Raw genomic sequence first — 12697 nt, 5'->3', positions numbered from 1 at the left:
CCGTGTCAAGTTTCCACATGATGATCAGTGACAAGGAAATCAACAGTTTGCTTTTCTGTATGGTTCTGAGAAAAACAGCTATGCTGAAGCCAATCCAGGTCATAACTTTCATCATTCTACAGTCTTAGAACTGGTTTAGCAAGGTTTGAGAAACACGTGCCTGGAAGATGTGAGACAGATTTTGGCACGTGATATACTTAAGCTAGATATGGCCAAAGTAGAGGAGTGTCATGGTTGATTAAGTTCATTTTATTTAGTCTTCTGTAAACACTTTGGACATCAATAAATCTTCAAATTCTTCACAGATATGACTCATTCAAATACCAAAACTTTCAGCTGGATTGGGAATTAGTACTTACAAGTTTAACGTTTGAAATTCTTCAACTTTTCAGGTCAACCCCTGTACATGTGTGACTATGGACGTTGTTGGCCTTGCTTTTGGGCCGTAGCAGGCATCCCACCCAGGACTCTTGCAATCCATCTTTTAATATTGTTGTTATAAAGTGTGAGTGCATGTGTATTTTATATTTCCTCTTCAGAGACAGTCCCATATAAGAGCTGACTTACAGGCAGAGGTGTTGTTGAAGTGCTGTGCTTCCTGGGTTGGATTCTCCCTTCATTGTTTGTGTGTGGATGTGGTGCCCATGAGTCTTGTGAACTGTTTTTGTCTCAGGTTACCCTCCACAACTGTTGACTCAGTTGTGTATATGCAGGAAGGCCCACCATTTTTCATGGCTATTTTATTATTGTAATACTTTTATTAATTAATATCAATTCAGTTTGATCTATATAATGGTCTCAATGGGCTTCACACTGGTAACTGTCCATCCATCCATCTTCTTCTGTTCATCCGGGACCGGGTCATGGGGGCAGAAGTGTAAGCAAAGATGTCCAGACTTCCCTCTCCCCGGCCACTTCCTCCAGCTCCTCTGGGGGGACTCCGAGGTGTTCCTAGGCCAGGCAGGAGACGTAGTCTCTCCAGCGTGTCCTGGGTCTTCCCCGGGACCTGCACCCAATGGGATACCTCCCCAGGGAGGTGTCCCGGAGGCATCCGGACAAGATGCCCGAGCCACTTCAACTAGCTCCTCTCAATGTGGAGGAGAGGCAGCTCTACTCCGAGCCCTCTCCAGGTGACCGAGCTTCTCACACTATCTCTAAGGGAGCACCCAGCCACCCTCTAGAGAAAACTCATTTCAGCCACCTGTAGTCAGAATCTCGTTATTTCGGTCATGAAAGAACCTCCTTGAACTGTCACCTTAACGTTGCGGAGGGGTTTGAGTGCTTGAGTGATCTCAGGAGCTGTGGTGTTGGGGGCTTCTGTCCCTGGTTGGGTCTCCCATGGTAGACAGATCCTGGGTGACGAGTCAAACAAAGCGATTCAGAACACCTTCATCAGTAGCAACATCATAGATCCAGTAACCAGAGTACCAGCTTGGAGTTAGGTCTGGGGTTGGGGGTTGTAGGCGAGCGCCTGGTGACCAGGGCTCCTCCCACAGGCTCTGGCTGGGTCCAACCCAAAGGTGCAATGTGGGATCACTCTCCAGTGGACCCACCACCCTCAGGAGAGCTCAGAAGGGGCCGGTGCAATTGGGCGGCAGTCGAAACCAAGTGCCTCAACCGCCCAAACTCCGGTTATGGAATTTGGTAACTGTCCAAAAACATATTATTAGTCATAGAAAAATAAACAATAGTTTGTGCTAAACTAAGCTAAACAGACAAAACTGGGTTTCCCTGTCTTTAGACTCTCTTTCTAAAGTAAAACTCCTATAAAAAACAACCTGATTCTGGGACAAGAAAAAAGAAGAAACCTCAAGGATTTTCACATGAAAGAAAGATCTTCTCCCAGGATGGACAGCTACTGTAGCAGGACCGTTAAAGAAGAATTAGCTTATCTAACTCACAAATACATGTTGGAATAGTGTAGCAGATGGGCTTTAACCAGATGACAGCTGAGGGCGCAAGACGAGGCAGAGGCACGGTCCACTGCCAATGGACAGACAAGCCACCTGAAATCGGGAGTGGGAAACAGGGAATACATTATAAAGAATAGTGGATAAAGTTTCAAACTCAAAAGCATGCCCAAATGATTCATTTGAAAATCAAACCTGTTTCCCAAATATTCAGCAATGCGTTAAGATCCTAATTCTGCTGAAAAAGGAGAACTTAAACATTGCCTCAAGGGGAAGGACCATATAAAGTAACAACCAAGTGCAAAAGAGTGGTGACAAGAAAGACACAAAGTCTAAAGCAGTACCTATTAAAACAACACTTGTTTCAAAGACCTTATGCTGGTAACATCCTGTGAATGACCTCATAATCACACCTAAACGTTTAATACCCGCACATTTTCTAGGCTCCCTCAGTGCAGAGGCAAGGTGATAAAAATGTGTGACTTGTTTGTTCCTCCAGACGGACTATTGAGTTCTTCAGTTGATGAAGGGGCGAAGATAAACTGCAAACACCTGATATCAGTGAGTATCTATTAGTGAGGGAGTTTATTGTGTCAGTATTAGAAACTGAGATGTGTTATAACTGTTTATTGACTAATTAAGTTCACTCTAAGTATACTAGTGACGCACTGGATATAGATTACAGTCACTTTTGTTAAATGTTGCTCCAGTGCAAGAACAGATTTAACAGACAAATGCTTTTCTATAGTTTAAGTCTTGGTTTTTAGAGTGATGAAGTTTTATGTTTTAAGAATTGCTGAAACTATAGATGAATGTAAAAAAAAAAAAAAAAAAAAGAATCAAATCAAAAAAACAATTAAGTGCTTTGCTCTAGAAATTTCTTTCTACATTATTGTAATAAATGCATATTACATAAGAAAGATTTTTCAAACTTTTAATATAAATTTCCTTTTGAAAAATCAGGCGCTTCCTCAATACGTGAAGAACAATATGCCTGGATTTTATATATTTTTTACATTTATTAACTGAATTATAGCTTTTGAAGATATTCCGTTTGTGTAAAGTGATTTCAAATTTTTACTTTTGTGTTGCAAATGCTCAATTTTGCTATTGGGAAAAGGTTGCCCCTTTTATTTGTGCATACTTAAATCTGATTGCCAGAAAATCCAATTAAATCAAATCTCTATAACTTCATTTTTCAGGTAGGGACTTTTGTTACGAATCTTCATAAAAAATCTGGCTACTGGGTTTAAGCTCGTCGCACAAGTTACCATCAAATGTACCATTCTCAAAGTAGATTATATCCATGTTGTTGTTCTGTATATATGTTAATCGTAATATCTTAATCTATAGGCAAAATAAATAAAATGAACTGACTCATTTCCATAGCATAGTTGACATCATGCTGACATTGACCTTTGTTTTCACACCTCTAAGCAATGAAAGTTGCAGCTAACGGTGAAGCAAACCAGAGAAAAGGGTAAAACTGAGACCAAATTAGCAGAGAGAAATACGGCAGACAAGAAAAAAAAACACCTTGTTTTTTTTAAAGGAATTTACTGAATGTGGGCGTCTCCAGGAAATGACCCACAGCCAAATACTTTCAGAGGGTTTTGACTCACCGGGGTAACAAAAGAACACGTTCTAATCTAGGCTCTCGAGAGGTTTGCTGTGCCAGTTGTCATTTGACTTAAATTAATTTAAAGTACATTGGTACAGTGGTCCCTCATTACAATGGGGCAAATAAAGTATTTCATCAGCCACCAATTGTGCAGGTTCTCTTTGGGACAGGTGGTTGACCTCTGATTGGAAGATCACAGGCTCGATTCCCACCTTGCCTCCCCATGTGTCAAAGTGTCCTCAGGAAAGACACTGAACCCTCTGATGGTTATAGATTGGTCCCAGTGATTGACAAAATCTCCAATGCAATAAGATCTTTGCTTTCATTTTACAATACCAGTGCCGAACTCAATTTTCTGTGAAGGTTGAACCTTAAGAAAAGGAAGAAAAGTGGAAACATGTTCATGTCTGTCTGAGAATAACAGACCTCAATAGAAACTAATGTAAATCGACAAGACTCAAGTGGATACAGATTCACAGAAACCATAGAATTTACTCTATTACGTCACAGATCTTTAGGAACCTACAAATTCAGCTTTTGAATGCATACAAAGTGCATTGACAGAAATCATGACTTAGAAAATAACTCCAACCAGAAACCAGAAGCTTACATTTTTATTCTAAAAGACATAACTTTTACTAAATGGGACTTTTTAACTATGAAGACAGCAAGAAACAAACTTTGACTTGCAGAAATGAAAAAGCAAAAACAAACAAACAGAACTTTGCACGCAGGACTGAGAATGGTATGTTACTTCCGTGTACTTTGAAAGGTATGCAAAGTAGGTGGCAAGATTGATTTGGACTGAACTCAGTGACATTTATGATCAACCAGTTAAAAATTGCAGTTCATTGTCACACTTACTAAAACCTGTTTAAGTCGAGTTTGACCTAATTTGACATTAAACAGCAGATAAAACTAATCAAGTCATTGAGGTTTTATTTTTCTGCACTAAAACAAAGTAATGTAAAACTTAACTTTCATTAAACCAGGCCTTTATTTTGGTGAGATGTGCTGTTCGGGTATTCATAGTTCATGAAACAATAACATTGGGATTGAAAATTGTCTTTTGTTCACTATAACCCAATATATATAAAGGTCTAAAAAAAAAAAAAAAAAGTTTAGCCTCCCAACAAAGCATGATTTTTCCTTGCATATGGCGATTCTACAAATAAATAACACAGTCATAAAAAACGTAGTCTTATGCACCTGCTTGGGTTTGGGTCGTCCTGGTCCATGGAGGGTCGTAGAGAGGAGCGGCTGCATCTTAAAGAGAGCACAGGTGTGTCTTACATGAGGCTCATCCAGCCACCTTAAGGGACAGAATGGAAATAAAATACAAGATTATTGTGCTTGAATGTGTTGTGAAGAATGATAGAAGTTCCACGCACTTACGTCATACGGGTTGTACTTTACGCAGTACTCCACGTTAATAAGGTGAGAGTACTGGCTCTTCACTGACCGCTTTCAGATTCAGGTAATAAGAAAGTGCCTGTAGGACGCTTATAAGTTGTCCACACAAATCACAATGATCCAAAGATATTTGTGGGAGTCAGGGACCAGAGTCAACCGCAAACATGCTGAATCCGCGAATACGGAGAACCCTCTTTTGCCTTCAGAAAAGTGGTGAGGAACGGAGGCCGCTTCCATTCGGCGCCCTTGTTAAGCTTTGGTGTAGTTCACAGAAGAGTCGAAGGGTCGCGGTCCTCGCAGCATGCAGCAATCATTTGGGTATTTGATGTACATTTTGTGCGAGTCGTGAGAGATCCACGTCAACCCTGTGAGGAAGTCACGCCAAGCCATACGAGAAAATGTTCAAAATATAACTGATTTTTCACAATAAAATACCACAATTGACAAATGTGATCATATTTTTGCATCTAAACAGAGTGGAGAGATGGAAATACAATTAACTCACAAACAATGCAAAACACACAAAAAACAGAGACTGAGACTCATAGATGGATGTAGTGGGCCAGCTAAGGAGCTTGGTGTGTGGTTTTGGGTGTCTAAAAATACAATTAGCTGTAAATAATCACAGCTGAGCAGTCGCGTTGTAAAAAAATACGCGTATGGTGTGAATTGAAGTTGAAGCGGACACTGCGCGGTATCCGCTTCGCAGTGCTTCCGTGTCCGGTGTGAACCTGCCATTATCTGTTGTTAATGACCTGGATCAGGTGTGTTTAGCCAATAAGGAGCTTCAATGGCAGGTTGGTTAGAAAACATGTACACTGGCCCTTTAAGCCGGGATTTGGACACCTCTGATACTACAACTTGACGCCTTACAGGTTCATGCGAGGTCTACGACTCATGCCCTCAGATTTGTCAATTTTTCACTCACAGACGCCCCATAACCATCCGTAAGGGTGACTTTCTTCTAGACTTGTAACTTTCTAATTAACTCCTACTGCCCACCATGTGATTCTTTCTGTATAAATGTGTTTACCAGCTGTAGGTCACATTTTTAAAACACTCCTAAGAATTCTTGTGTAAAGTTCTTCTGATTATTCTTGGCATGTCCCATAAAAACATGAACATGGCTGCCAAGTCAGTGGAATGTTACTCGCTTGGTGAGACTTGTGACACGCTGCCCTACAAAGAAAATTAAACATACTTGAAGCTACTTTTGCACCACCTGTTGTCTAAAAAACAGGCCTCAACTGTAAAAAATCATAGATTCAGTAAATTTCCTAATTAAAATGATCCACTCACTATAGATGGAGAAAATCCACGATGGACAAATGTAACATTTTTCCATCTTCCAAATTAACTTTTTCTGTTATCATAGATTTATGTTTGTCTTAGAATGTCGATTTTGTATTTTTTTTTTTTTTAGGCCAGTTTACAAACATTTTTTTAATTACGACTTTAAATCTCATTCTAGTCTCACTTTCCTGTTTTTACAGAGAACCTAAAGTAAAAAGAAGGATGGAAAACACATTTAAGCTGATTTGTAAGTATGTTACGAGTATTATTTCAGCTTCCTTTAACAAAATAAAGAAAAAGGAAGTGATACCACTATTGGAAGAAAATCTGCTTTCTCTCAACTCACTGGGAACGTTTTGTAATGAGAAATGTGGTTCCATCTTTTTCAGAAATAAAATTAAGTGTAGTGTAAACAATACAGTTTATGTGACGGAGTATTAAGACCACCAAAAGGAAAAAAGAGTAATATTATGAGATTAAAATTGCAAATATACAAAATAAAATGAAAAATAAAAAAACGTCAAAATTTACAACTTTTTTTTTTTACATGATTAAGACCACAGGCCACGTTTTCCGTATATTCTGTTTAAATTTAATTTTACTTTGAGTCACCAAAAGATTCTTTTTTTTTTCCTGTGTAAAAACATATCCGCTGATAAAGATTCACAAAATCCTCCGCATCTTTGAGCACAGCTTAGATAAACAGAAAACTTTGAAATATTTTCTCATAAATTTATGAAATTTTTCTTGTAAATCTGTTTTTTAGTCTTAAAATACATATTTTAAAGTTCTAATTTGACTCAATTTATAGTAATACATTCACAACTTTAAAATATCTAAATTTACGAGAATTAAAGTCATGAAATTTATTCTATGACTTCTAAAGTTGTAAATAATTTAGTCTCAGAATTTAACAATTGTGATTTTTAAATTTTTTTTGCAAATTTAAAACTTTAAAGTTGTAATTACTTTTTTTTATCTTGTTTGTAAATTTTATTGTATTGTATTTGTGACATTTAGTTCCTCATTGAACACTACACTCTTTAATTTGGGTGCTATGTTTGTTGATTGATCCCTAACAATCTTCTGTGTTTTTTTTTACAGTCACCTATGTCCTTTTTTGTGTTGGACATGCTCAAAGTAAGTCATTCTAACTTCCTGTTATATATTTTTAGTTGCTTTACCAGTATAGGAAATATTACAAGCATAAAACAATTAGTTGTGAAAATGTAAAAGGTAACATTATCTTATTCAACCATTTGTTTGGAGTAGGTCTTTAAGTATGAAACTTAAGTATAATATTTTTTTTTTGGTTACATGGCCCATAAAGCTCCAAATATGTGTAAAATACCACAAAAACACAGTTTCTTTAATACTAAAAGTGCATTGTTTGTGTTGTTTTAACAGTACAGAAAACCAGAGCCATTCTGACTACTGGAACAACACGAGTTTCCGTCAAAGATGGAGTTTCTCTGATCTGCTCTGTGGAGGATTCTAGTGGATGGAGATTCCAGTGGTTCAAAAGAACCTTGGATAACCATAAAGTTATTCTAGCAGATGATCAAAATGGAGAAATCAGAGTCTCACAAGGAGGCATGTACAGCTGCAGAGGATTTAGAGGAGAACCAGCCATCTACTCTGATACCAGCCATGAAGTCTTCATCAAAATAACTTGTAAGTGTTTTAATTCAAAATAATTTTACAAGCAAAAATAGGTCTTAGCCTTACTAACCTTAAAATATCTTTATTGTATCTCAAATTTGAAAAACAGACATAAATGAGGTTGTTGTGACACAGAAACCCAGCTGGTCTCAGATGTTCAGAGGAGAGACGATCACTCTGACATGTGAGGTTCAGGGAGGAGAAGGAGTTCAGTGGGAGTATGAATGGAGCAAACATTGGACAAAAGTACGTGAGACAAATGAAACAATATGGAGATTCATTGCTTCTGAATCTGACACTGGAGAGTACAGGTGTAAAGGGAGACCAAGAGAGGACTCATATTCTGCCACAAAGTGGAGTGAAGCTCATCTGTTGTCAGTTACACGTGAGTCATGTTTTATATATATATATATACATAATTATTATTTTTGTTCAAATTCTAAACAAGAACACCCGAAAAAATAATTTTAACTTGTTTTTTTTAACTCCATCAGGGAAACCAAAAGTTCAACTGAAGGGTCTAAAAGTGATTCCAGTAGGGGGCAGAGTGAACCTGACATGCTCAGTGAACTCCTCATCTCCTGGGTGGATTTATGAATGGTTTCAAGGAGGGAAACCCATCAAACAGAAGACAGCACAGGATGCTGTTTTCCTTTCAAATGGACAAATCAGTGTCTCACAGGAAGGAGTTTACAGATGCAGAGGAGGAAGAGGAGAACCAGTTTATCACTCAGAGTTCAGTGATTTTGCTGGTATCAAGAAATACGGTGGGTTTAATGACCTTTTCTTTGATATCAAAATTTTGAAAAGCTATTTAATTTTAGTCTATACTGAGAACAAACATATTTCTCCAACAGAACCAGAACCTGTCCTGAGAGTGTCTCCTCGGTGGTTGAGTCCTGGATCCTCAGTGACTCTGAGCTGTGAGGTTGAACATGAGTCTGCAGGATGGAGCTTCTACTGGTATAAAGCTGTTCCTGATCTATCACACAAGTCTGGCTCTTACAGCTATGAGCTGCTGCCTGCTAGCTCCAATGGGACTGCAGACAACTCCTACATCATTCATGGACAGACACACACAGCAGGATATGTGTGCAGAGCTGGAAGAGGAGAGCCACACGTCTACACTCTTTACAGTCAACCTCACTTTGTCTGGTCTGGAGGTCAGACTTCTGATTCTTCATTCATTTCTCTCAATGATTTCTCTTCACATTTCAAATACTGTCACATTCTACTATTTTGGGTCTCTTTGTTCTCCAAATCCAGCTAAAGTGTGCTGATCTTCATCCTGTTTGTGTTCAGATCTTCATCCATCAGCGTCTCTCTCAGTGAGTCCTGACAGAGTCCAACACTTCACCTCTGACTCTGTCTCTCTGACCTGTGAGGGAAACTCTGCTGAGTGGAGAGTCGGCAGCTTTCTGCTTCCTGACTTGCTGTCATTCTGTTCTGACTGGGGAACAATGAATGGATCAACATGTCATGTTCAGAAGATCCAGTCCAGTAATGCAGTGTTCTGGTGTGAGTCTGGATCAGCATTCAGCAACGCAGTCAACATCACTGGACACAGTGAGTGGAAACATGTTTGGATTCCTGTTTTTAGCTTGACTTTCATCATTGGATTGATTAGAAACACATGCAGAACTTGAAGATGGATTGAGATGATCAACTGTATGTAAACCAGAATGAAGCAGACAATGTCAAACATGTGCTGATGATCTGTGATGAGGATGAATGTGGATGTTTCCAGATGATCTGATCCTGCTGAGTCCTGTCCATCCTGTGACTGAGGGACATTCTGTTACTCTTGGCTGCAAGTGGAGGACAGAAAATCTTCGTTCTAAAGTGTTTTTCTATCAGAATGACACATTAATCCAAAGTGAGAGCAGAGTGGAGATGATCATCCCTGCAGTGTCAAAGTCACATGAAGGCTTCTACAAGTGTCAATCCTCAGGAAAAGAATCTCCACAGAGCTGGTTAGCAGTCAAATGTCAGTACATATTTAAGTTTTTTAATAGATAACTTGTTATTTTTAATATCATACTCATCTTATATTCATCTTGTTTACTGTTTATATACCTCAGCAGCGTTCTGGCTGGTCGGCCCTTCATTTCCTCTTCTTTCCGCTGTTTGTTTGGTTGGTGCCGTTTTATTCACAGTTCTTCTGTTACTTTTGTGCTTCTGCAGAAAGTCCACAGGTGAGACCTTTTCCCTGTATGTATTCAGGCTCTGAAAGTCAGTTTGTCTGGATCAAGCTCTTGTGTTTGGTCCGCATCCAGACTACCACCAGTCGGACATTTTTGTTTTGAACCAACTTTTATAAACAACATTAAGTGACTAAAGATCTCTGGAGTCATTGGCCAGAATTTAGATTAGATTCTCATCCATAGCCAATTAATGATTAAACTCAATGATTAGTTGTACTTGTTTAGAGTGACATCATTGCATCGTGTAGTGTTTGAAATAATATTCATGGATTTCTTCAATAGCATTTCCTGTTTTCTTTAATCTTTTCCAGGTATTTTTTGGGTTCATAGAGCCCGAGATACACATCAGAACTCTCCATCAGACCAGAATGAGGATCAAGTCAACATATATTCTGATCTTCTTCATGGTCTGACTGCCTTTTATCATCTACTCACTTCTATAAGTCATGAAATCGTTGCTTGAATATACTTCATGGAGTTTCTCTTTCCGCTTATTTTCAAAGGTAATTTGGCCATCTATGAGTCACTCAGACGACCCAAACCAGCTGAGAATGATCCAGTTTACGAAAACCTAGGTAAAGGAAGATAAGTATTTGTAAAAATGAATATGATTGTTTTTTGAAAACAGAAAAAATGCTAATCCGCTAGTCCAGATTTCAGTTCATTGAACAACTTGATTTTTTCCCCGTGGAGGAAGATTTTAACTTGATAAAATAGTGTATTATGTCACCGGCAAAAATATTGATAGAACTTATTCCTTAATCCTAAAAACTTCTTTAATCTAAAATAATTTACTAATTTTAACAGACAAATGAAAAGATAAAGATTTTTTGGTCATTTCCCTGATAGAGGAAGAAACCTATATAGGGATATAAAAGTGAAAAGGAACTTGACTTTTCTACCAGGTTTCAATTATTTTCAGCACAAGGTTAAAAAATATCCGTTCTATAAACTACTGTTTTTGTTTTGTCATGTCACATCAGTTAAGTCTGAAAGAATTACATGTATTTTAAGCAAAGTCTAACAAATTTGATGATTATAAGATATGTAGAACTGTATAAATTGTGACTTTGCCGACATTCTTTTTCTTAATTTTTGATCAAAGTATCTTGTTGTATTTCTTTTTTGCAGCTTTTTTGCATCCATCCATTCATCTTCCTTCTCAGTTCAGTCCTGTTCCACTGGGTCACGAGGACGCTGGTAGAGCCCGGGAGGTTCAGGAGTCTGTTGCTGGGCCAGATTCTGACACAAGGGAGAATTTAGAGTCATCGACCAGCATATGAAGCATGTTTTTGTGTGAGAAAGCCCCAATTCCAATCAGAAAACCCTCAAATGCACAGGGAGAACATGCTAATTTAACCAAGATTTCAACCATTTCTTGCTGTGAGGCGAAAATGCAAACCACAATATAGCATGTTTTTATTGTTTTTATTTATTTACTAATAACTAAGTAAAAATTATAGCTCTTCTGAAGGAATTTGTGTGAGATCATCAATTATTTTCTGTTGCTCATAGAACACAAGATTGTTAAAACCTCAGAATATTTAGTGTGAAGCCATATATAAAACTATTATTTCTAGAATCTGAGAAATGAAACTGATGCCCCCCGTGACAAAAACACTCAGGTCTCACTCTTGAGTCTATAAAACCTAAGGCATGACCGCAGAAAGGATTCCTTGTGGCCTTTATAGATTGCGCATCAAGAAGGGAGCAGCATCCGTCTACTTGTTTTATCAGAAATGATTTTGTGAAACAAGATCAGGCTTGATGTTCAAGATACATTCACACTGGACAAGCAGGGAGGGGCTTCTTTTTCTTTTTCTGTTTACCAGCGAATGTCCACCACCTACACTTGGAAATATTTCTCCTTCTTGATCAATTTTCAAATGATTGACACCTCCACGAATGAAAAGGGGCGTTATCCGTACATCACTACTGATTGGTCAAAATTTGACCTGGTTTGGACTTGCAATGCGCCTTCTGTGGTTGCGCGTTTAGTACATAAAAATAGTCATAGAAACGAGTTTTAAAGTCTGAAACGTGTGTTTACATAGACTTTTCATTTAAAAGTGGTCACTTGAACATTTGTTGCTGAGGGCGGTGTCAACATATCATAGCTTCGGGGGTGAGAGGGAAATTTAAACCACCACAAAGATGGTGGAGGATACACACCATGTGACTTCTTATCCAACTGCAAGATAGAGTAAATAGTTTGTAGCGGATTTTACCATGTTTTCATAAAACTTTACGACATTTTGTTCCTGGTACAGTTCAGTTTTTGGCAAAAGTCTTCATTAAACTAAAAGTTTAATTTGAAGTTTTCTTCATGCCTTTTTTTTTAAAAACCAAAACAAATAACGTTAAAATTGTATTTTTATTTTTGAATGCAGGGGAAATGAAGTTGTATAGTTTTTGATACTCTATAAGTAAAGGAGAAAAATATGCTAGTTAAAATATAATGGGCTTGATTGTGACTAATCAATGAGTGAAAAAAAATGAATTTAATCATATTTGATTATACAATGGTACTTAGTGGACTATGATTATGAGTGTTTGTGTAAAAATGTCATTTAAATGCTCACATTAAATTATTT

General features: G+C 37.9%; 1 protein-coding gene and 1 long non-coding RNA gene across 2 annotated transcripts; both read left to right on the top strand.

Moving 5' to 3' along the window:
* The first annotated feature begins 6067 nt into the window (after positions 1 to 6067).
* On the top strand, positions 6068 to 10096 carry LOC112156283. Its single transcript, XM_036216924.1, has 7 exons — positions 6068 to 6101; positions 7645 to 7911; positions 8009 to 8284; positions 8394 to 8666; positions 8757 to 9062; positions 9202 to 9886; positions 9981 to 10096. The coding sequence occupies exons 1-6, from the start codon at positions 6068 to 6070 to the stop codon at positions 9543 to 9545; spliced, it is 1500 nt and encodes a 499-aa protein (XP_036072817.1). The 3' UTR covers positions 9546 to 9886; positions 9981 to 10096.
* A 180-nt stretch (positions 10097 to 10276) lies between these two features.
* Positions 10277 to 11647, top strand: LOC112156366. Its single transcript, XR_002920945.2, has 3 exons — positions 10277 to 10510; positions 10607 to 10678; positions 11235 to 11647. It is a non-coding gene; the product is annotated as an uncharacterized LOC112156366 (long non-coding RNA).
* Positions 11648 to 12697: the final 1050 nt, after the last annotated feature.

The sequence above is a fragment of the Oryzias melastigma genome, linkage group LG18, assembly GCF_002922805.2.
Source record: "Oryzias melastigma strain HK-1 linkage group LG18, ASM292280v2, whole genome shotgun sequence".
Classification (NCBI taxonomy): domain Eukaryota; kingdom Metazoa; phylum Chordata; class Actinopteri; order Beloniformes; family Adrianichthyidae; genus Oryzias; species Oryzias melastigma.
This window is presented reverse-complemented; position numbering and strand designations above follow the sequence as displayed.